The sequence below is a fragment of the Mauremys mutica genome, chromosome 1, assembly GCF_020497125.1.
Source record: "Mauremys mutica isolate MM-2020 ecotype Southern chromosome 1, ASM2049712v1, whole genome shotgun sequence".
NCBI classification, from domain to species: domain Eukaryota; kingdom Metazoa; phylum Chordata; order Testudines; family Geoemydidae; genus Mauremys; species Mauremys mutica.
In genome coordinates this window covers 318,550,954-318,574,467 of record NC_059072.1, presented here as the reverse complement: position 1 = coordinate 318,574,467, position 23,514 = coordinate 318,550,954, and the positions used below count along the sequence as shown (strand labels likewise).

The 23,514-nt window shown below is 42.3% G+C and overlaps 1 protein-coding gene across 2 annotated transcripts in view; it reads left to right on the top strand.

The window, feature by feature from the left end:
* The window catches only part of MTUS2 (microtubule associated scaffold protein 2), a 302,992-nt gene that overhangs the window by 27,399 nt on the left and 252,079 nt on the right, over positions 1-23,514 (top strand). For both annotated transcript variants that reach the window (XM_044982069.1, XM_044982076.1), the window contains exon 3: positions 7,537-7,743. In XM_044982069.1, the coding sequence (XP_044838004.1) occupies positions 7,537-7,743 (207 nt within the window). The remainder of the gene's footprint in view (positions 1-7,536; positions 7,744-23,514) is intronic.

The following is a 23,514-nucleotide window of genomic DNA, read 5'->3' as shown; positions in this document are numbered from 1 at the left end:
CTAGAACTTGGGTGGGAGAATACCTGGGAATCCAAGATACTGCACGCGGTCCAGTGACTCTTGTTCATGTACAAGTAGCAAAACATCTTAAGGTCCATTTTAAGGGTTTTATTCGGATAAAAACTCCTGGTGACCATAGCATGAAAATTACCAATCCTTGATTGGAACAATTGTTAGCAGTTCCAGAAGAGATCGAAGATTGAATTACCTCCTGTGTTCATCCAAAATATGCATGCAGCATCATTGATTGCTGTGTAACCTGGGACAGCTCACTTCACTCCTGCCTCAGTTTCTCCATATTTAACATGGGGATAACCATTAGAGCTAACTGGAGAACATCAGTTCCATTTTGTGAAAACTTTAACGTTTTTTATGTTTTTTCCCCTCATTTTAATGAAAACCATGAATATTTCAGTGTTGAGCTGTCCATTTCTCAAATACAAAACCTGAGGCTTTCATTTCAGTGCGAGGTGTTGAAAAGAGAGTAAGAGTATGTCTGCCCTACAGACACTCAGCTGCAGCACTGAAGCTACTCAACTCTAGCATAGACACTTACTATGACGACGGAAGAGGGTTTTCCATCACTGTAGTAAATCCATCCCCTCAAGCCTACGTTGATGGAAGAACATTTTTGTTGACAGACCATTGTCTATTCCAGAGCTTAGGTCACCTTAACTATGTCTTTCAAGGGTGTACATTTTTCATACCCCTGAGTGACATAGCTAGGTTGACCCAAGTGTTAGGTGCAGACCTGCTGCCTGTGTGTGTTGGGTGAGGAGATTAGGCTGCTGGCGTGGGATGTAGAAAATCCAGTTTCAAGTCCCTGTTGCAGGAAAATGATATCTTTGGGGGAAAACGTGTCACAAAAAAACCAAAAACTTGAAGGGTCCTGAACTTCAAGGAGGGCTTGAGTTGTTGAGATACAGTTCCCTTTTATGCTTACCGAAATGTACACAGCCATTTTCTTTAACTTGTTTGTTTGTTTGTTTTAGCTGAAACATTTTCAGATTTCACAGAGAGCTCACTTGAAAGTTATTGTTTAGTTATTTGCATGTATGGAGATGGAGTTTACATGCGGCACGAATGCTTATAAAATGATTGCTTGGTAGTTTCCTTGAGGCTTCTAAGGCACGTCTGGCTTGTGTTACCAATGATCACCTGCAAATGCTTCCTCGTTCCCAGATAGAAACAGCGGAAGTGTCACAAACTGATTCATGTAACATACAGGCAACAATTCTTAATTCTATAATTAGCTTCAGGCAGGCAGACAGCTGGAAAGATTTTTGCCGGTTTTTGTTAGCTTATTTTGGCAGATTTTTATTAAAATGAAAGCTGCTCATTAAAATAACTTCATTCTTCTTGGAGTGCTTGCATGTGTCCGTTCCACTTCAGGTGTCTGCGCACCAGTGCATTGGAGCCAGAGGACTTTTTCCCATAGAGGTTCCCATCAGGGCATCATCCTTGTTCTGCCAGCTGAGAATAAAAAGAGTCCAGGGCTTCTGATCCATGGCATTGTGTTACAAGATCTCCATCCAGGCACTGTTCTCTACCCGCTACCATCTTTGGTACCAATACTGGTACCTAACAAAGTGTGGATGCTCTCCCTTCCAGTTTCTGACCCTCCTGCTCTAAATGCTGGGTTTCAGAGTCATTCTCACTCTTTATTGGACCAACTAATATTTAATTAAAGTGAAAAAACGTCAGTAGGAGAGATTGAGGAAGATCTACCTCCCATAGTCCAGTGGTTAAGGTACTCAACCAAGAGGTGGTTCAAATCTCTTCTCTTCATCAGGCAGAGAGAGGATTTGAACTAGGTGTCTCCCAGGTCCCACATGAGTATCCTAACCACTGGGCTAAAGGGATGCTCTCTGCCAGCTGTTTTGCAGCCTCTGAGGTAGGCAGCCTCTGATCACACTACTGGATTGGGCCCTGCATGTGACTAAGGCAGAGGAACATCTATCTTCCCCTGTTCGTGAATCACTAGCAGAGATAAGCAAACCCTTGCAATCCAAATTTAAGCACCTGTCTCTGAGAGATGGGGCGTAGCACACACCGGATCATGGGCCAAGCTTAAGAGCTTTTCCCGGTACTTAGTTGGAACTACCAACTGTTTTTGAGGATGCCAGCCTTCCTGGTGTCCACCAGAAAGAATCTCCTTATATAAAAGTCCTTGTTCTACAACAAACCGGTTTCGGTTAGAAGAGCTGAGAGGCGGTGGGTTGCTCTGTGCTGCCGCCCAAGCTGCTTAAGGCTGTCATCTGCTTCCTGCTCAGTCTGGAACTGTTCCCTTGAGGCTGGAGACACCAGTTCCTCCGTAGACTGTGGACTTGGGCTTGGTCCCTCTGGAAGCGATGTAGGTGATGAGGTTGTTTCCGTTGACTGTGAACCGCTCTCCGCTGGTGCACTAGGTGATATTTCAGGCTCTGGCTGAGCCTCTTGGGTAGGGTTGTCTGCTGCTTCTGCCAGTTCAGGCCCTCTGGCGATGGGGTTGGAGATGGGTTTGCAAGCGCTGGCGTCAGTGCTGGCAATGGTTCTGCCACTGGTTGCTCTTCCAGTTCCGGTTCTGGGACTGGATGTACTATGGCTGTTGTAGTTGTTGGCATGGGATCCGGTTCCACCACCTCTGTCTGGGTCTCTGGTAACACAGATGGGGCCCTGGTGGACGGCTCAGGAACAGGGATGGGAGTGGAAGCTTGTTTGGCCTGGCTGCGGGTGACCACTCCCCGCCTCTTTGCCAGCTTCACATGGTTGGCCAAGTCTTCCCCCAGTAGCATGGGGATGGAATAATTGTCATAGACAGCAAAAGTCCACCTTCCTGACCAGCCCTTGTACTGGACAGGCAATTCAGCTGTAAGTAAGGTTACAGATTTTGATATGAATGGAGAAATTGTGATTTGGACCTCTGGGTTGATGAATTTCGGGTCCACTAAGGACTGGTGGATAACTGACACATGTGCCACGCGGTAACCTTCTTCCCGTCCACTCTCAAGGTTTCCCTGCGCTCCGGGGGTATTTGAGAGATATCTGGGCCTGGGGATCCTTGGCGTGATGATGGCGTAATGGACTGTACTCGATTGGGGTTCTTGGGGCAGTTGACCTTTATATGTCCCAGTTCATTACATTTAAAACATCGCCAGGCTGATGGGTCACTGGGCCGAGGTGGGTTGCTGGAGACTGGTGAGGTGGGACTGTAGGTAGTCTGAGGCTTTCCTTGGTTTGTAGCTGGGGTCTTGGGTGGCTCCCGGTGGTAGAGTTTATTGTCAGCTTGCCCCTTGTTATATTCACTCCCCTTGATGGTAGCTTTTTTCTTTTCTGCTATTTCCGCCCATTTGCCTCCAATCTCCCCTGCCTCTGTTACATCCTTGGGCTTTCCATCTAGGATGTACCGTTCTATTTCCTCAGGAACACCATCTAAGAACTGTTCCATTTGCATCAGGTGGGCCAGGTCTTCTAGAGATTGAATCTTTAGACCTGACATCCATGCATCCCAATTCTTTCTAATGTAGTGGGCGTGTCTGGGGAATGACTCATCTGGTTTCCACTTTAGGGCTCTGAACTGCCGACGGGCATGCTCAGATGTTAGCCCCATTCTGATTCTGGCCTTTTTTTGAAACAGTTTATAATCGTTCATGTTTTCCTTAGGCATTTCAGCTGCCACCTCTGCTAAGGGTCCACTGAGCTGTGGCCTCAGCTCTATCATGTACTGATCTTCAGGGATGCTGTACCCATGGCAGGTCCTTTCAAAATTTTCCAAGAAGGCCTCAGTGTCATCACCTGCCTTGTAGGTGGGAAATTTCCTGGGATGGGGAACAGTGCCTGGAGAAGGGTTGTTAGGGTTGACTGGAACATTCTGCTTAGCCTTTTCTAATTCCAGAGCCTGCTTCTGGATTTCCAGCTCTTTCTCTTTTAACTGTATTTGTTGTTGTTGCCTCTCCATCTCCCTCTTGTGGTCAGCCTCTTTGGCTTGTTATTTCTCCATCTCCCTCTTGTGGGCAGCTTCTTCCCTGGCATTAAATAGTTCCATTCGTCTCTGATGTTCTTTGCCTTTTTCTGCAGCTTCCAGCCTGGCCAGTTCGAGTTTCTCAACTGTTTCACTGGTACTCATGTTTGTGTGCTTTCTGGTGCTGGCCACACACCCCTGCAGTCAGTGAATTGACTGTGTTGCTTTAGCTCAGGTTGTTTGGTTTACAGTCCTAACCTTTCTATTCCCGAATGAAAAAAAAGAAAACAAAACTTTTCATTTGCAAATGTCTTTTGCTGGTTGTTCACTGTCAGAGAACCAGAAAAACTGGTTTTGTAACTTGTCTCTGGCAACTGCTAATGCTCTCTCAGTGGGGATCCTTTCTAATAAGCCTTGTTAGAAAAAAAAACAATCCCTGGTTCTTAAAACATCCCACCCACTGCCTACCATGTCATAGGTTTATTCCCCACTTTGAACTTTAGCGTCCACAAGATGGGGACCTGCATGGACTCCTCTAAACTTAAATCCTAGTTTAGATCTGGTAAAGCTGCCACCAGCTAGAAATTCCAGTGTCTAGCACACTTCCTGTTCCCCCAAACTTTTCCTGGGGAACACAGATCCCAACGTCCTTGGATCTTAACACAAAGGGAAATAAACCATTCCCCCCACCTCCCCCTCCCTTAGCCGTCGGGAGAGATCACCTTGATTCAAACTTCTTGAATCAAAACAAAGAGGGATTCCCTTTCCCCCCCTCCCTCCTCCTCTTCCCCTGAGATTCCAAACAAGGGAAGAAATCAATCAGGGTCTAAAAAGAAAAGATTTTATTAAAAGAAAAAAAAAAAGAAAGTACACTATCTCTGTAACACCAGGGTGAAAAATATACAGGGTCTAGCTTATAAACTTGGAGAGACTTCCCCCCCCTCCTTTCTCAGAATAATCAAAGTAACAGCAAATAGAAATAAAGATATTTCTCCAGCAAACACACAATTGCAAATGTAGAAATTAATTATAAGACTAAACCGCCTTTTTAATACTCAGTATACTGAATAGAAGAAAATACTTCAGGGAACTTGGAGAGCCTGGAAATACGTCTGGCCCCTCTTAGATCCAAAGAGAGAACAACACCCCAAACAGAGAACACAGACAACGACTTCCCTCCACAGAGATTTGAAATTATCTTGTCCCCTGATTGGTCTTCTGGTCAGGTGTCCGTCAGGTTACTGAGCTTATTAACCCTTTACAGGTAAAAGAGACCTTAACCCTTAACTATCTGTTTATGACATCCCCTGTTCGTGAATCACTAGCAGAGATAAGCAAACCCTTGCAATCCAAATTTAAGCACCTGTCTCTGAGAGATGGGGCTTAGCACACACCCTTCTTGTTGGCATCTTCCATTGGCTAACTTAGATGGCTTCCTTTGCAGAGCGCAATCTAAGGGATGTGTCTCTCCTCTGTATTTGTTACTGGGACAACTGCTGCTGGAATCCTGTGACTAGTTCTGGTGTCTACAGTTAAAGAAGTATGTTGATAAATTGGAGATGGTTCAGAGAAGAGCCATGAGAATGATTAAAGGATTAGAACACTTGTCTTATAGTGATAGACTGAGGGCATGGCTACACTTGCAGATGTAGAGTGCTGGGAGTTAAACCAGCCTTCGGAGACCGCAGCAGGGAAAACACTGCCATGTGTTTACACTGTCAGCTGGAAGCGCACTGGTGTGGCCACATTGGCAGCTCTAGCAACATCACAAAGAGCAGTGCATTGTGGTAGCTATCCCAGCGTGCAAGTGGCTGCAACATGCTTTTCAAATAGGGGTGGGGGGTGGAGTGTGACAGGGAGTGTGTTGTGTGTATGTGGGGGGAGAAACAGTGTGTTTTGGGGTGCAGAGAGTGTGTCAGCATGCTGTCTTGTAAGTTCAGACAGCAGCAGACCCCCCGTCCCCTCACCCGCCTCTCTCTCTCACACACAGCATTCCACAGTAATGGTTTGCTTTGTCCCAGAGCAGATAAGCATGCCGGCTGTCAGAAACAGAGCTTTGAAAGGGATATCTGCATTCCTGCAGATTTCAAAACAATGACAAGAGTGGCAACTGGACAGTCTCTACGGAAAAGGATAAATGGACACAAATCAGATATTAGGAATGGCAATATACAAAAACCTGTAGGAGAACACTTCAACCTCCCTGGCCACACAATAGCAGATCTTAAGGTGGCCATCCTGCAGCAAAAAAACTTCAGGACCAGACTTCAGAGAGAAACTGCTGAGCTTCAGTTCATCTGCAAATTTGACACCATCAGCTCAGGATTAAACAAAGACTGTGAATGGCTTGCCAACTATAAAACCAGTTTCTCCTCCCTTGGTTTTCACACCTCAACTGCTAGAACAGGGCCTCATCCTCCCTGATTGAACTAACCTCGTTATCTCTAGCTTGCTTCTTGCTTGCATATATATACCTGCCCCTGGAAATTTCCACTACTTGCATCCGACGAAGTGGGTATTCACCCACGAAAGCTCATGCTCTAAAACGTCTGTTAGTCTATAAGGTGCCACAGGACACTCTGCTGCTTTTACAGATCCAGACTAACATGGCTACCCCTCTGACACTTGACTTCAGGGGATTATGGAACGTTTCTGGAGGCCAATCACAGCACAGTAATGCAACACCTCATTCACACTGACACCCAGGCATTTCAGCCAGGGCGCAGCAAGCTTTATGCTTCTCATGGAGGTGGAGTACCAGGAGCACTCCAGCTGCAGAGTTCAGGCACTCTACAGGCCTTGCCAGCGTGGACATGCCAGGAGTTAGGGCACCCAGGGCTGCTTTAATGCGCTCTAACTTCCAAGTGTAGCCAAGCCCTGAGAGAGCTCAATCTAGTTAGCTTGACAAAGAAAAAGTTAAGGGGTGAATTGATTAGTCTATAAGTACTTACATGGGAATAAATACTTAATAAGGGGCCCTTCAATCTAGGCAAGAAAGATATAACATGATCCAATGGCTGGAAGTTGAACTTAGACAAATTCCGACTTTTTACCACTAATGTATTAACCATTGGAACAACTTCCTAAAGGTTGTGGTGGATTCTCCATCATTGGCAATTTTTAATTCAGGATTTGATGTTTTTCTGAAATTATTTTGGAACGGTCTCTGGCCTGTGTTATAGGAGGTCAAAATAAATGATCACAATGATCCTTGTTCTATCGTGTAGCTTCCAAAATCATTCATATATATATATATTTCTTTTAGCTTGCAGAACTAAAATAGGATTTAACGGTAGAAAGTGATACAATAACTCATTTATAAAAGATTTTATTTGCTTGTTAGTCCATTAATTGGATGGATTTTTTACTTCATATATTCTTATTCTCAGTGTATTTCACCTTTTTGTAATCCATTGTGAACTGTAATAGTTTTAAATGCGTATTTGGCTGAGGAAAGGCCAAGATACCCGTGCAGTTTAGGCAGCTTTTAATACTAATGTTCATTTTCATATTATGTTAATTTATTGATTTATTTTAAGTACTCTGTGATGTCTCCTGGTTTCCTAGTTTTAATACCAAATTGTTTCTTCTTTCAGTTGATCTAAAAAAAGGCCCCTGCTCAAATGCTGCAAAATCCAATCTCCCCAAGCCATGTCAATCTGGACTTCGTCCTCCTGGCTATTCACGCTTGCCAGCAGCTAAACTGGCAGCATTTGGTTTTGTCAGGAGCTCGAGTGTATCCTCTGTCTCAAGCAACCAGTCAAATGACAGCGTTCAGAGTGATCAAAGCAGAACAACCAACCGTAAGTCAGAGAAAAAACGTTCTGTTTTTTAATATTAAAAAGATCTATCCCAAACAGGGCCGGCTCCAGGCACCAGCCAAGCAATCTCGTGCTTGGGGCGGCAGATTCTAAGGGGCGGCATTCCGTCCAATCCTAGGGCGGCATGGACGCCCTTTTTTTCCCCTTTTTTTTTGTTCGCCTCTCTGGCCGCCCTGTAGGGAGCAGTGGCGCGGAGGAGGAGGGGAGCGCCCTGCTGGGAGCTGGCTGCGCGCTCCATCTGCCCCAGCCAGTGCCAGGTCTGCAGCAAGCCCGGCAGCCCGCATCCTTCCCTCCCCGCCGACCGGAGCGGCGCAGAGCACTGCCAGCAGGCGGCACGGCGGGAGGGGCCGAGTGGTGAGCGCCCTGACTGAAGGAAGCCCAGGCCTCTCCCCTTCTCTTTCTCCCCCCTGCTCCCTCCCCCTCCCCCCTGCTAGCCGGGGCGCGCACTCCACTGCCTGGGGCGTGTTTGCAGAGCAGGGAGTCCCGCTAGCCGAAAGTTTTCACCCTGGCTCCGGCCACCACAGGTTTTGTTTGGTTTTTTTTTGATTCGCCGCTCCAGCTGCCCCACAGGTTTTTTTTTGTTTTGTTTTATTTTTTTGCTTCACCTTTCCAGCCGCCCTGGAGGTTGTTTTGTTTTCACTTGGGGCAGCAAAAAAGCCAGAGCCGGCCCTGATCCCAAATATGCTCAAAAGGGAGCCTGGATGGAAGGGTTAGTTTAATCCTTGTGATACCTTAACAGTCTCTTCTGTTCCATAAGGTTGGGGATTTAGAATTCTGATTTTTCCTATTTGAAAATGTTTAATAAATAATGGTCGATGAATAATTACTAGAGATAAATTGCATAGAGGGGATTGCTCTCCCTATTGCAGAGGAAATTGCTTTAAAGGATGCACTTAATTCATTTTTGTTCTCTATTTTTACTTATTTGGAGAATTTTCCTTCTTAAGTAAATAAATATAGATGTATTTGGTCAGCACACTGCAATCATGGACAACAGGCATTTTAGGGTGAAAATTATATGAACTGAATAGTGTATTCTTTCTCATGTACTATTTTTTTGCACGTCTCTTAATGTGTTGTGTGCTAAGCTAGGTTTAGAAAGTTAATCAAATAATGTGAGGGGTACAAAATAGGATCAGAATTGGTTTCTTAGCCATGGCCTCTTCTCCAGTCTTGGAAAGATCCCTTGGCTGAAATGTCATCTCAAATCCTATTTTCTGTAGCTAATGTTAATTTTATTAAGTACTAAATAACGCCGACTGGAGTGTGCACTCCTTGTGAAATACACACATGCCATGGGCTCAGAACATAAATGGAGATTGAGGATTTTTAATGCCAGTTTTTCTTTGAAGACTGGTTTCAGCCGGAACCATGTCAATTTCAAAGCAACTGTTATCAGTTTTGAAGTGGTTCAAATTGAATGTGCCAGATTGCATAAAATTCCAGAGGCTTTAAGATGCTGTTGGGTCCTAAATCTTTTAGATTTTATATTAATTTTTAAATGAACTACAGTAAATAAAAACAAAAATACAGAAAAAATCCTCAGGATTTCTTCTTCTTTGCATATGAGGTCATTGAAATGCAGGAGATTAATGCATCTAATGAGTTCTGACACACACAATGGTTTGAAAGCTAAACGTATGTTAGAATCCTTATTACACTGTTGGACTCTTCTTCATTCATTATGAGACAGGTAAGAATATTCTTTTGTTCTGAAGTTTTTTGCCCTAATTTTGTGTGTTCATAAAATTTGTCTTTTATCAGGTACTATGGCCTATATACGGTGGCAAAAAACCTCATGTCACCACTGATTTAATCCAAGCTACCACCAGCTAGAAACTGTGTGTGTACAGATGTAATGCAACCTTAGTAGATATTGTTGATACCTATATTTCCAACCTTTGTATTAGAATATTTTCATTTTGGTAAATTCTCTGAGTAAGAGTCTCAATTCCAAAATATGGAGTCCATTGATTTCAGTGCAGTTACTCTGGATTTAAGCTGATGAAAATGTGATCAGAATTTAGCTTTGTGTGTATCCCAAGGAGTACAAAACCCCATAAACTTTGGAAGAAGTATATAGTCATATGAAATCCAGGCAGCTGAGTCCAAGTTTTGGTGAGTTTGAAATACAGAGGTAGTTTAGTTTGTATGTAGTGATGGACTTAGTCCACAACATCTGGATCCAAGTTTCCAACACCACAGTTTTTGTGGAGATGTTTGGATCAGAGATTTTGATTCAGATCATTTGATTAAAGATTGTAACCATTTGTACAAGTCAAACTTAGATTCATGTTAGGCTTTCTGAACAACTCCGAAGTCTGTGTGTTTGGAATTGGGGTTTTGGCTGGACCCATCTGTAACTGTTGGTGGTTACCTATCACATACTGAGGTCGTGAGGGCCAAAAATAGAACCTTATCAGCTCCCGTGTCTGCCAAGGCCATGCTGTTGCCCACAATCAGACCACCAGATCACTTTTTGCATTTGAGAAGTGTGAAGAACAGTCTTCCCCTCATCTGAATGCATGGAAAAATCCTTTTCTTGAAGGACAGAGAGGTGAGTTTTGTATTGCCATATACATCTTCCAAGCACTGTGTCTGTGCATGAGATGTATAGTAACCAGGAGATTTCTGGACTAGAAGCAAAACCTACTTTTATTTTGCCTTCAACCCAATATGAATAATGGGTAACACCCTTCTTTCCCTATCCCTTAAACTTGGTCAGATGGATTTCTTTCTAAGTAAATAACTAAATAACTAATAGGAGATATTGCATTTTATTTTCTTACTGTTGAATAATTAACTGTAATAGAAATATCAAACTGCAACTCCCAACTCCTCCTGAATATACTCTATAGATCAAACAAAGTTGAACCGATGGTATCACACCTAGTGTGCTTGAATTAGACTAACGTTTATTCTGTTCCAGTGAGGTTTGTATTCCACCAAGGTCACCAAGGTACCTGAGCATCTATAGCATAGAACAAAATAGAAGTGGTGGGGAGGAAATTATCTAACAAATCTTAACAGGACAAATGATTTATTTTTCCTTGCTGTCCATGAAGAATGGTTTTATTTAATATAAATAGTTGATCCTATAACTACTAAATTGGATCATAAGATGTAACTAAATCAGATTCATTTGCTGAGCAGGGGGCAGGGTAAACTTTGAATATTTATATCCTGCCTCAGTGGGGTGCAGAGTGCTAAATAATGAATCTTTATAAATCTTTAAAGATACCATGATTTCCTATTTAAGCAGCACCACTGTGTATCAGGAAGACAGAATATTATTGAAAACACCTTAGCAGTCCGAATATACAGTAAACTGAGGGGCATATAGTTGTGGATCTGATATCTGTCATAGTGAAACAAACATATTCTTATAAGCAAACAGTAAAGTATTGTTTCTTCAAGCAGATATCTATAATTGCAGCGTGGAGGGCCATATAGTAAAGGATTATGTTAGATCCAGATGACCTTTTCCTCAAGTGTTCCTGTCTCTTTTTTTCTCTCTCCTTGGATGTTTCAAGGTGCTAGTTCTTGCAGTGATACGTAATGAACATAACATAAGAACATAAGAAAGGCCATACCGGGTCAGACCAAAGGTCCATCTAGCCCAGTATCTGTCTACCGACAGTGGCCAATGCCAGGTGCCCCAGAGAGAGTGAACCTAACAGGCAATGATCAAGTGATCTCTCTCCTGCCATCCATCTCCATCCTCTGACGAACAGAGGCTAGGGACACCATTCCTTACCCATCCTGGCTAATAGCCATTTATGGACTTAGCCACCATGAATTTATCCAGTCCCCTTTTAAACATTGTTATAGTCCTAGCCTTCACAACCTCCTCAGGTAAGGAGTTCCACAAGTTGACTGTGCGCTGCGTGAAGAAGAACTTCCTTTTATTTGTTTTAAACCTGCTGCCTATTAATTTCATTTGGTGACCCCTAGTTCTTATATTATGTGAATAAGTAAATAACTTTTCCTTATCCACTTTCTCAACATCACTCATGATTTTATATACCTCTATCATGTCCCCCCTTAGTCTTCTCTTTTCCAAACTGAAGAGTCCTAGCCTCTTTAATCTTTCCTCATATGGGACCTTCTCTAAACCCCTAATCATTTTAGTTGCTCTTTTCTGAACCTTTTCTAGTGCTAGAATATCTTTTTTGAGGTGAGGAGACCACATCTGTACACAGTATTCGAGATGTGGGCGTACCATGGATTTATATAAGGGCAATAATATATTCTCAGTCTTATTCTCTATCCCCTTTTTAATGATTCCTAACATCCTGTTTGCTTTTTTGACCGCCTCTGCACACTGCGTGGACATCTTCAGAGAACTATCCACGATAACTCCAAGATCTTTTTCCTGACTCGTTGTAGCTAAATTAGCCCCCATCATGTTGTATGTATAGTTGGGGTTATTTTTTCCAATGTGCATTACTTTACATTTATCCACATTAAATTTCATTTGCCATTTTGTTGCCCAATCACTTAGTTTTGTGAGATCTTTTTGAAGTTCTTCACAATCTGCTTTGGTCTTAACTATCTTGAGCAGTTTAGTATCATCTGCAAACTTTGCCACCTCACTGTTTACCCCTTTCTCCAGATCATTTATGAATAAATTGAATAGGTCATATAAATGGTCATATTACTTTCCAAAGCAACTATACTACTGTTTAGTTTCAGCAAATTAATATGGATTCATTAAATACCTTCTACACACAGAAATCGCTTTGAATTATGGTTGTCTAAGGAGATATATAACATTCCTTATTTGGAGAAATTTATTAATGAGGTTGTGGCAGGGCCACCCAGAGGATTCAGGGGGCCTGGGGTCTTCGGCGGCGGGTCCCAGAGTGGAAGGACCCCCAGCTGCCGAATTGCTGCCGAAGACCCGGCACTTCGGTGGTGGGTCCCGGGGCGGAAGGACCCCCTGCCGCGGGTCTTTGCGGCACTTCGGTGGCGGGTCCCAGAGCGGAAGGACCCCTCGCTGCCAAATTGCCGCCGAAGACCCGGAGCGGAAGAAGCTCCGGGGGCCTGGGCCCCGCGAGAGTTTTCCAGGGCCCTCGGAGTGAGTGAAGGACCCCGCTCCAGGGGTCCCAAAAAATTCTCGTGGGGGCCCCTGCGGGGCCTGGGGCAAATTGCCCCACTTCCCCCCCCCCCGGGCGGCCCTGGGTTGTGGTGAGGCAGCTCTGGCATTACCCCAAATTCTCAACTTTTCTTGACCTTCCTGAAGGATTTAAGCCTGGGTCTGGCACAGATCCTGTTCTGGTTTCCTTGGTCTACAATCTCATTATGGCAATGGATAAAGATTGCGTGCTTGCTGATTCTCGTAAAGAGAATTACATTGGAATTGCTCTGTTTTTCACTTAAAGAGGACCCAGTGAGGTGATTTCTTGTTTCCTGTGAGTAGAGTGAATATTTTTTGTTTGTTTGTTTTGTTTTTAAAGTACTGCCAGGGAACCAAAAAGATCAGGGAAAATATTTGGTTTGATTCAGAAAATGTTTGTGATTTGTCAGCAAATTGGAAAAATCCACATCATCTTTCTGCCTGGTTCAGAGGAGGGATTTGAATCCACAACTCCCAGATGAGTGCCTTAGTCCCCAGGCTGTAGAGTCATTCTCACTGCTGTTGCTCATTGGCACAATGAATATTTAAATATTTATAAAACATGCAACAGTTTCAACAGGAGAAATTGAGAGCGACCCACTTCGGAATAGCCGATAGCCTTGTGGTTAGAGCCCTAGCAGTGGGGAGATCAGAATTTAAGGACCTGCTCCAGAGTGGGGAATCAAACCTTGGTCTCCCCCCAGGCCCAGCAAGTGTCCTACCCTGTGGGATGTAGGTTATAAAAGGATGCACTCTCACATAGTTTGCTGGTCCTGAAAAACTTTTCCTTGGGCACAATTGTCAGGTCAAATTCACAAATAGTTTTGGGTCAGCTGATATTTGCAGTTTTTGGTAAATAATCTCTTTGGCCAAAAAAATCACCCAGCTTTAACTTCAGTTACGAAGTCTTTCCTGTGTGAGGTACCACAGAGTTCTGTTCTCTCACCCCTCTGGTGCATCACGTAAGTTAGGCTGCTATGGGAGATCGTATGAGAGCTTAGGTTGCATTACCTTGAGTTGCTGGCGACACTGCTCCAGGGGGTAGATCAAGTTGTAGGGGAGCAGCTCCAGTGTATGCCAGTGGACGAGCAGGCACAGTGGAGTTGTGCTTCCCCATGATCCTTCCGGCTTCTCTGCTGGGGACAGAGAAGTGACTGGCATCAGATGGGGTAGTGGGTGTTGAATATAAGAGGCTTGGGGAGGCTAAGCCTCCCCAAAAAAGGCTGGCCATGCAGGAGGGCAAATGCCACAGATGCGGCACGGGTCACCTCCCTTTGGAAGTGCTCCGGCCTGCCACCTTTGGAGCGCCGGAAGCGAAGCTCCCTAGAAGTGTGGGGAGGCACTAGCCCTCAGACAGTGGCCCCACCACCACTCGGCCTCATCCCCATGGCCCTGCCCCACCTCTTCCCCTGTGGCCCCACCCCACCAGCTGCTCACTTCTCTCTGTGGAGAGGAGTGAGTGGCGGGCGAGGTGGGTCCTTGTGGGAAGAGGCGGAGAGGGGCAGGCAAACCGGGATGGGGGGTGTCTTGGGGGAGACAGCAGATGCGGGAGGGCTTGCGTGTAAGTCTCCCCAAATGGGAGACTCATGCACCGACTATGGAGGGGGTAGAGTCTCTCCACCAGCTTTCTATTGGCAGGAAGTTTCCTTGAACAGGGGAATTCTGCACTAGCCATCTCTGGCCATTTTAAATCCACTTTGTGCAGCTTACAGACAAAGTGGATCAAGCACACTGGTGAATCTGGCCCCATTTCTCCATTAAATCAAACTTGGATGGTGCGATCACACAGCTTTCCCCGTGGCTGGCTGAGACTGGAACTTGGGTGGGAGCTAGCAGCTATCTGAAACTCATTCTGGGCAAGAGTGAGTTGTTGCTGATGTTGGCACAACTTCTTTCCAGGTTGACTGGGGAAGCTCAGGACCTCAGACAGATCAGGGAGCCACATTACTGCAGACACTAGGCTCTGGTTAGAATGTTCTGCCATGCTCAAATAAAGTTAATTTAATTGTTAAAGACGAACTCTCTCTGCCTTACTGAGCACAACCCAGCTGATGGGTTGGGAAAAACAACCAGAAGAATGTAGAAAGTGGTATCTGTCCATTTGATTTTACTGGTTTGGCCATCTTCTGTAACTCAGATTTGCTATCTGTGCCCTATTGACAGCTCATCTATACTTGACAAGGAGGTTGCAACCTTCCTTGTTAGATACAGAGTTCCCACACCAGGTTTATCCAAGTGTCCGTCACCTCCAGATTGGATTACCACAATGCACTCATCACAGAAGACCAGTTGGAGTCTTCTGCTGGGATAGAATGTGGTTGTCCAGTTAAGTCCCAATGCTGTACTGAGATGCTCACAGGCAGACTCCTGTGGACATACAGAGCCCCAGTGAAATGAGTGGGTCTCTGTGAGGGGGTGAGGTCTGTCTTTGAGCATACTTGCAAGATCAGAATCCATATTAGTGTTTCATGCAGGGAACATGTTATCTCTGAGCTATCTAGTCTGCAAGGATTTCAGATTAGTTTCTGGATGCAGTTAAGATGTTAGTTTTATTCTCTGAGGCCTGGGTATTTTAGGCTAGACTTATAGTCTGAGCGTGTGATTCTCCTGCTCGTGTGCACATACTTACACTAGGTCTCGCAGCGCTAGTGAGTATAAATAGCAGTGTAGCTGCAATAGCATGGGTAGTGCCTTGGCTGAGCTTGAAACCAAAGGGTATGTACTTGGGAAGCCTCTGCTGCTACTCATGCTACTTTGACTACACTGCTATTTGTACTCGCACTAGCTCGATGAGCGGTAGCACAAGTATTTGTAACGAGCTGGAGGATCAGACCCTAGCTCATAGTGTAGACATAGCCTTAGAGACCACCTCTCTTCTCACATTCATCTGTGCATGAATGAATAAATAAATACAGAGATCAGCATACTCAGATACTCAATCTGACAAGCCCTATGTTGTTATTTCTAAGATCTGGGGAAGATGTTGGGTGCAATCAGTGTCTCACTACCCCCCTGGACCTGAATGTGTTCACTTTCGTGGTGTGTTGCAAGATCAGTTTATGTGCTCACCCTTTTCCTCAGAGGTCAGATTGAGTAGGGAGGGTCCCAATTGAGTTGAGCCACTCTTTCAGAGCTGATTTTGATCATTTTGTCCATCTGGATTATTATTGTTGAACTGTAGACTGGATGGCTCCTCTATTTTTTTCCCACTTTATAAGAGCTGAGGGCCAGAAATAATGGGTGGGCTGAGGTAAGAACAATGTTTTTCCTTATGAAAACCAAAACTGGCATTTTTATATTTATTTCGGTGCTTGACACAAGTTTTTGACTCAGTGTCTGGGACTTTGGATAGGATTTAGTGCAGTGTCCTGTTCCATATTTTGTTTGTGAAAAAACAGTGAATCAATACATAAAATTCCTGCACCAAAATATTAGTGTTCACTCAAATGCAGTGGACACTGTATCCAATAATGCTGTCCTTTAGTTGTTAGTAAAAAATGTGTTTTGTTATAGTGGAACAAGCTGTTAATAATTTTGCTTTCACGCAAGCATGCTTTTAATAATTGGGACAACGTAAAACAATTGCAGCATTCAATGTGGGCAATTTGTTGCGGTTTAAGTGTGCTTAATTGTGCGATTAATATTGCAAAGCCTGACCTTTAATATTTTTACAATAGATACCTGGCTGGAAAAATTTAAAAGGCCACATCTTTGTGGGTGGAGCAGAAGGCTGACCTCCATTAACAGAAGTATTTATTTCTATAAACAACATAATGCATAATACATTAGAACCTTATAAATTTACACATGCTAGGAAAAACAAATTTATTTCCAAATTCTGCATAGTAGTTACTAAGCAGACAACTTCAGAGAAATTCCACACTCGGGAGGAGGAGGAAACATTTATCTGGCAGACTGATTTTAAAAAAAGTGTTTGGTTGCTCTGGTGTTTTGAACTGTTAGAGTAAGTCATAAGGAGATGGCTTAGTAAGCAAGTGAGATGGTCAAAGGTACACTATAGATTAATTAATCACATATTTCTGCAATTTACCACAGGGTTCTACAACTTATCACATGGATATTCTGAGTGCATGTGCTCCCCTCCCCTCCGAGGGGTGTGTGTGTGCATGTGTGTGAATAAAACAAGGTTATAAAGAAATGTGTTAGGCAACAATATGTTGGCTTCAGTGTGGTTACTCATAAGTCACATGAGTGTCATAGGGGTATCCAGTTCATAAACACACTATGGAGGCACTAGCTGTGACTCTCTAGTAAGGATTGATTTGTGTTTTGTCTGAGCATCTTTGTTCTATATAAAGAAGACAGTGCATCATCCCCAAGCTTACAATATTTAGTCTGAAAACAGAATGAATGTTCTGAGAAGTTTCAAGTACATATGTTCATCAGTTTCAGTTAAAATTAGGTAAAACTGGGTCCTGTAAGAGATGTAGCAGTTGTTAGACATTTCTCGGGAATGATCTCTATATGTTTAGATTTATTTTAAGTTTAAACTTATCTCTGTATTTCCTGGGTTTTTAATGCTTGTTTTGGGTTTAACTGCAACAATCTCATGATTGTTTTTGTATTTCGTTTTCTACCCTTAAGTTACAGATTTGTATTCTCAACATTAATTCCAGTTTAACCTAGTGGGTTTTTGGGGTTTTTTTTGGTCTGGGAAGATAGGTAAGACTTAACAATGATTTTGAAGTTCAGCACTTAATTGCCATTGTACCTTTGAAAGAAGACATTTAGAATGGAATGGGCATATCAGCAATAGTAGCAGAGTTAGCTTTACATTATAGGGGGAGATTTTCAAGCATCACTTTTTGCTCAAAATTAACCATGAGCTACAAATTTATGCTTGCTTTCAGCCCACTGCTTAATATTGTTAGGGCTTGAATAAATGTGATGAGCCGTTTTCCTTTAATTGAGCATGGATTTTGAAAGGATTTTTTTCACATTGTAGGAAAATTATTAAAATGTTGTGTATACCAGAATTGGTTAGAATACAGAAGTTCAAATGTGCCATGTATTTAATCTTCATATTGGGAGATTGAGAATTTTGCCAAGAGGAAGAATTGGTTGAGAAATAAAGAAGTAATAAGGTAATGGCTGAAGTCAGTGAGAGTTGGATCTGAGTAGGACTAATTCCTACAACAGTTGTGAAATGACTGTTTCTTTCAGAATTTAAGATTTTCAGTTCTTTAGTTCCTCCCACATCTACCTCTCACGTAATTTGTCTTAAAGTTTTGATGCTGAATTCCATACAGTATGCTAAAGTTTTCTGTTTGTCGTGTAATTTCTAATATAGACACTTCTGTAGTTTATTATATAGCAATATTACAATGTCTGTGATTTTGTTTCAGTTGTATGTGTTATAAGCAGACAGTTCTCATAATTCTTGCCTTTAATATTATCTGTGTTGCTTGTATTGGTATTTCTACTGGCTCATTTAATATAGCCTTTATAATATATTTTGTATATTTCATCTAAAGGGATTCCAAAGTGCTGTAAGTAGTATACAGAAAACACTTCACCAAAGAGTGTAATACAGCCTCACTTGGGTAGAAATGCAAAAAAGGAAACATTGTTTAGGATGGTATGAATGAGATAACTGGGATGAATTCAAGGCATGGAAAATGTAGGTTTTAAATCAGGAAATATTTCTTAGTGATAAGATCTATTAGTAAAAATAATCTTCCAAGTCAAGTGATGAAAGCCTTATTGCTTAAGATTCTTAAAATAGAATAACAGCATAGTATAAGAAACAGTTCTCCTTTGGCAAGGGAATGGACTAGAAAAGATAACACTATTCAGTCTCTCCATGATTCTAGGAACTAAAGAATTCCTTTAATATGGGGCAGAGAGAGGATAGGGTGATGGGTGCTTCTGTAATGTGGGGCAGGGAGAGGATAGGGTGATGGGTGCTTCTGTAAGCTTCACTAATAATATATCAGGTCAGCAAATGTTTGATGGTTAAAATTGTAGAAATAGGAAACGCTTCAGTCTAATTTTATTTTGGTTTTTAGCGTGTTCACACACTAATCTCTTTTACAACCTACACATTTCACCACACAGCTTCACACTTTTTTTGGCCTTTCTTTGCTTGCTTTATGAATATTGGATTTCCATAATATTAGGCAAAGGTATCAGAGTAATCAAACAGATGCAGGTGGGTGGAGAGAAGGAGAAATTAAAGTGGAGACAGAAATCTTGAATCAACTGCTGATTGCTTCCAGAGAGGTAGAAACATCAGAAGTGTAACTTGGTGCCATGAAATACTCATTCATCTAAAATATGTAATTATGTAAATCCAGCATGTTTTTTCTCTATGAAAAGAATATCTCTGTATATTTTTGTATATATCTCTTCCTGTTGATTTTTCCAGCCCCCAAATCCAGCTATTTTTCCTTTTACACTTGTCTTTTTTCCCCTGACTTGAATACTGTGATGTATTCTCTAGTAGGAAGTACATTTTCAACTGCATTAGACAGAAATTTTTTTAGGCCAGTGTTTCCCAAATTGTGGGTCACATCCCTTAAGGAGGCACACAAAACTAACCAGGGGAAAACAGGGTCCAGAAAGGCCTCGCAGCGATTCTCCAGAGTCTTGGCTTTCATTAAAAACAAAAAAGTCTAGCGTGACCGGTGTGAAGAAAACCTTCAAAGCATGAAATAACTGATGCAGCATTGTCTGCCTGCGTGTGCAGAGAAGCTGAAACAGTAGCTCTGAGGTGTGAGCTGTCCCATTCCTTTCAATTAGCATGGCTAACTCAGGTGCCAGTGATAATATCTTAAAACAAAAGGACTTTTCTGGGCTTTTTTTGTTGTTATTGTTGGTTGGTTTTGTTTTTCTTTCGGAGTTACAAAGCTAAATCAGCCTTATAATGGAACCATGGTTTCAATCTTCACAATCTCCCCTTAGTAAACCATGCACCCTGGCAGGGCTGGGCCAAGGAGCCTGGTCCTTTAGCTCCACAAACATTCCTCCTGCACCCCTCTCTGTCTTGCTCACAGCCACATATAAGTCAACAGAAAGTGTTCACCAATTCTGGGTGCCTCAGTTTTGGAGTGTCTAAATAGAGACACCTACTGATTTTCAGAGATGCCAAGTACTGGAACTTTCATTAACTTCAGCTGGAGCTCTGGTGCGGTGTCTGAAATTCAGACCTGTAGGTGTCCAAAATTAGGCACACACAAATGGAATTATCCTGAAATGAAAGCCACTGTTGAAAATGTAGGCAGTAATGTCCTAGCCTGTACTCACTGAAGTCAATAGCTAAAAAATTTGGTAAAATGTTATGGCCTATGTTGAGTAGGAGGTCAGACTAGATGGTCAGAATGGTGCCTTCTGGTTTTAAAATATATGCCTGAGTGCAAAATTAGACCAAACGCTGTCAGTAACAAAAATCATTATAAACTGCTGTATTCCTATATATTTTCTTCAAATATAGCTGATGAATGAACATTCAAGGGGATTTAACAGTATGGAAAGTTTGCCATAGTTGTCACAAAACATTTTTTGAGTTAGAGGGAGGCAAAGAAATGCCAGACAAGTCAAAAATTCAAATCAGGCTAATTTTAAAAATGACGTTTTACTGAAAATGACTTTGATCCAATTTCTTTCAGCTTTGTAGAAACGTTCTCCTTTGCCTTCCCAGTAACTCTCGCAATTTTCAGACTAACTGAATTTTCCAAGTTAAAGTTACAGCTAAAATAGGGCTCTGTAATGGAAGCTGGTTGCAACCCTAACAGGCTGCTACCTCTCTATAATGTTCCATGTTGATGAAACACATGTTTATTATATGTAGCTTCCCTGTAACGGCAGCAAACTATTGTTTTAAATCACCCAGCACATTTTCCTCAAACAAAACAGGAAACTAAGGCAAGGTAAAAGTTTTCTCTGCTCTATATTGGCCAGGAAGAGGGAAGAATAAAATAAAAAATAGACACGCTATTGATAATCTCATTAAGATTATATAGTTAGCATCCAAACCTTTCAAGTTTGTCACATGCAGAAATAAAGTAATGTTCCTTACTAGTAATAACTACATTAAAAAGCCCAAATTATATTGCTCTATGTTATTGATAGACCTCTTTTAGCCTTCAGTTACCTGAAAACAGCACTGCCCTTCTTGTACTACGTGGTTTACAACTGGTTAAACTAAATCTTATGCTCTTGCAAAATGAATATGGATGATGAGCACAAACGGGGATTTGAAAAATGTGTGTACAATGTCTCTTCTTTTTAGGGAGAGGAGGAGACTGATTAGTATAGGAAAACCTTGCTGAATTAGTGCAGGTATGGATTTAAAATAGAGCAAAGCAAGGCAAACTTCAAAGCAATTCCAGTCTTTGATCCCATTATGACTGCCTGTAGTAGAGTTTTGAATTCTGATTTGGTAACAACAATAATGAGTATAGCCAAAAGAACAAAAACTCTACATCTAGAACAAACTTTCCCCGCGTTATAGGGTGGGTTGGACTCTCACTTATGATGATTTTCAATCATGTTTAACAAGTTCAAAGAGTGTAAAATTAAGGTCAGTAGCTTCTCCATTTGTTCTTGAAGTTCTCTGCAGAAATCGCATCATTTGGTAGTGCCAAAAGTCTGTTAGTTGTGATTTGAGAACTGAGATTGCAGCTATAACAGCCGCTCTTTCGAGCTTGCTGTTTTGATGTTCTCTAGAGTCTCATCTAAGACTGCACAATGCTGTGAAGAGTTAACAATTTGGTCAATTTCTGCACTGCATTAGGTGCAAGACTACAAGCCATCAATTTCTGCCAGAAATTCTGGTGTCTCAAGTTAATTTAGGTGTTAATCAGAAGCTGGTTGAGGTCTAAAATAAATCAAAACAGCAGTGGCAGAAAAAATGACAAATGGAGACCTGCTGACAAAAAACCATAAACCTGAATAAAATGGAAACAATTGCACATTATTTTCCTTCTGGGTAGCAGTTATAGGAAATGTAGGTAATTGACACACTAGACATCTACAGCACAGCCATCAGCTGCTAACAACCATTTACTCTGCTCCCTTGGATGTGAGGCTGAAAAATGGTAACATGCCTCCCATGTAGTTAGCCTTAAGGTGTACCTTACAGGAAAAGTTTACTGCTGTTAGATTTGTTTGCAAATTACAATCAACACTAGACTCTGTTTCTCATAGCAACAATCAGTAAATTAACCTGGATTATGTGGAGTGAATAGGAGTTTGAGTTCTTAATTTACACAGAATAACATCTCATAGGCTGCTGATGTGCTTTCATATACTTTTATCTCAAGTTATTATCATTCTTTGCAAAAAAGGCTACATTTTCAGAAGTTTGCAAAAAATTGAAGAGCCAGTGTAGGTGAATAAATACCTCAAAGCATAGGTGCACATTGGGGTTTGCATAAGCACATTGCAGTATGTACGCATAAACTTCAATTAAAAGTGTGCATCGGGGAATTCGTTCACTTACCCAGGGTACTTGCATATTTGTAATTACATTTCAGAATGGCCCTTAATAGTCTCATCTTCAAAAGCAGCTTCTAATTTTGGAAGCCCAGCTTGAGACCTCTAGGGTCTGATTTTCAGAGATGCTGAGCACCCAAAGTTCCCTCTGACTGCAGCTGGAATAGTGGGTGCTCAGCAATAGCCATTGGACCGAATTAAACCCCCGCTCTAATTCTCCTCCCATGCTTGCGGTGCCAAACAGCTGATTGGCGCTGCAAGCCTGGGAGGTGGGAGAAGTGGAGCAGCGACCGCGCACTCGGGGAGGAACTGCTGTAAAAAAAAAATTGGGGGCACTGCTTTTTGGCACCCCCAAATCTTGTTGCCCTAGGCAACCGCCTAGTTCGCCTTAATGGTAGCACCGGCCCTGACTTGGGTGCATGTACAATACACACAGTTTACCTCCCTCCTAATCCTGAGAGAGAAATCTGGCACTGGTTGATGGACTCTGTTCTGCTTTAGTACTTTATTACTAGCAAACACAAAAACATTAATTCTCCATGCTGCTCCCTACTGAAACAAAACAGAAACAGAGCAGCTTGCTCCAGTGCTTCTGCTCTCCTTCATAGCAACACCAATACCTTTCTCCCTTGGTAAATTGAATTGTTTCTCCTTTTTTTGTTGTTTTTAAGGCACACAAATTCCAATACACAGACCTATATATTTTTTTAAACTATTGAAAAAGAAAGAAGAGAATAGGATTTTAATTGACAAGTATGAATTGGAAGTTGTTGTTTTTTTCAATGTAACTGTCATACTGCAGAGTGTTTCCTTAAGGTGCTTAGCGTGTCAGATATAGTGTGTGTGTGTGTGTGTGTGTGTGTGTGTGTGTGTCCCAGAGTTGCCATGGTAACTTATTTTACTCAATGGTTAAAAAAAGAAAAAATACTTGAATCAAAATCCAACATGTTTTTTGAGTACGCGTTAGCGCTACAGCACCTTCCACCTAGTCATTTCAGGAAAGGTGGGTAAAGCGAAACTGAATGAGAGTGGGTCTTGAATAGAGCATGTGTTGATTGCAACATCACATGATGGACCAGCAAAGAGAAACCCTTAGTTGGAGATTGAACAAAGTCTATTTTAAGTGTTTTGGTAGGATTTCTTGTGCTAAAGGGATGAAAGAATTAATCAAGAACAAC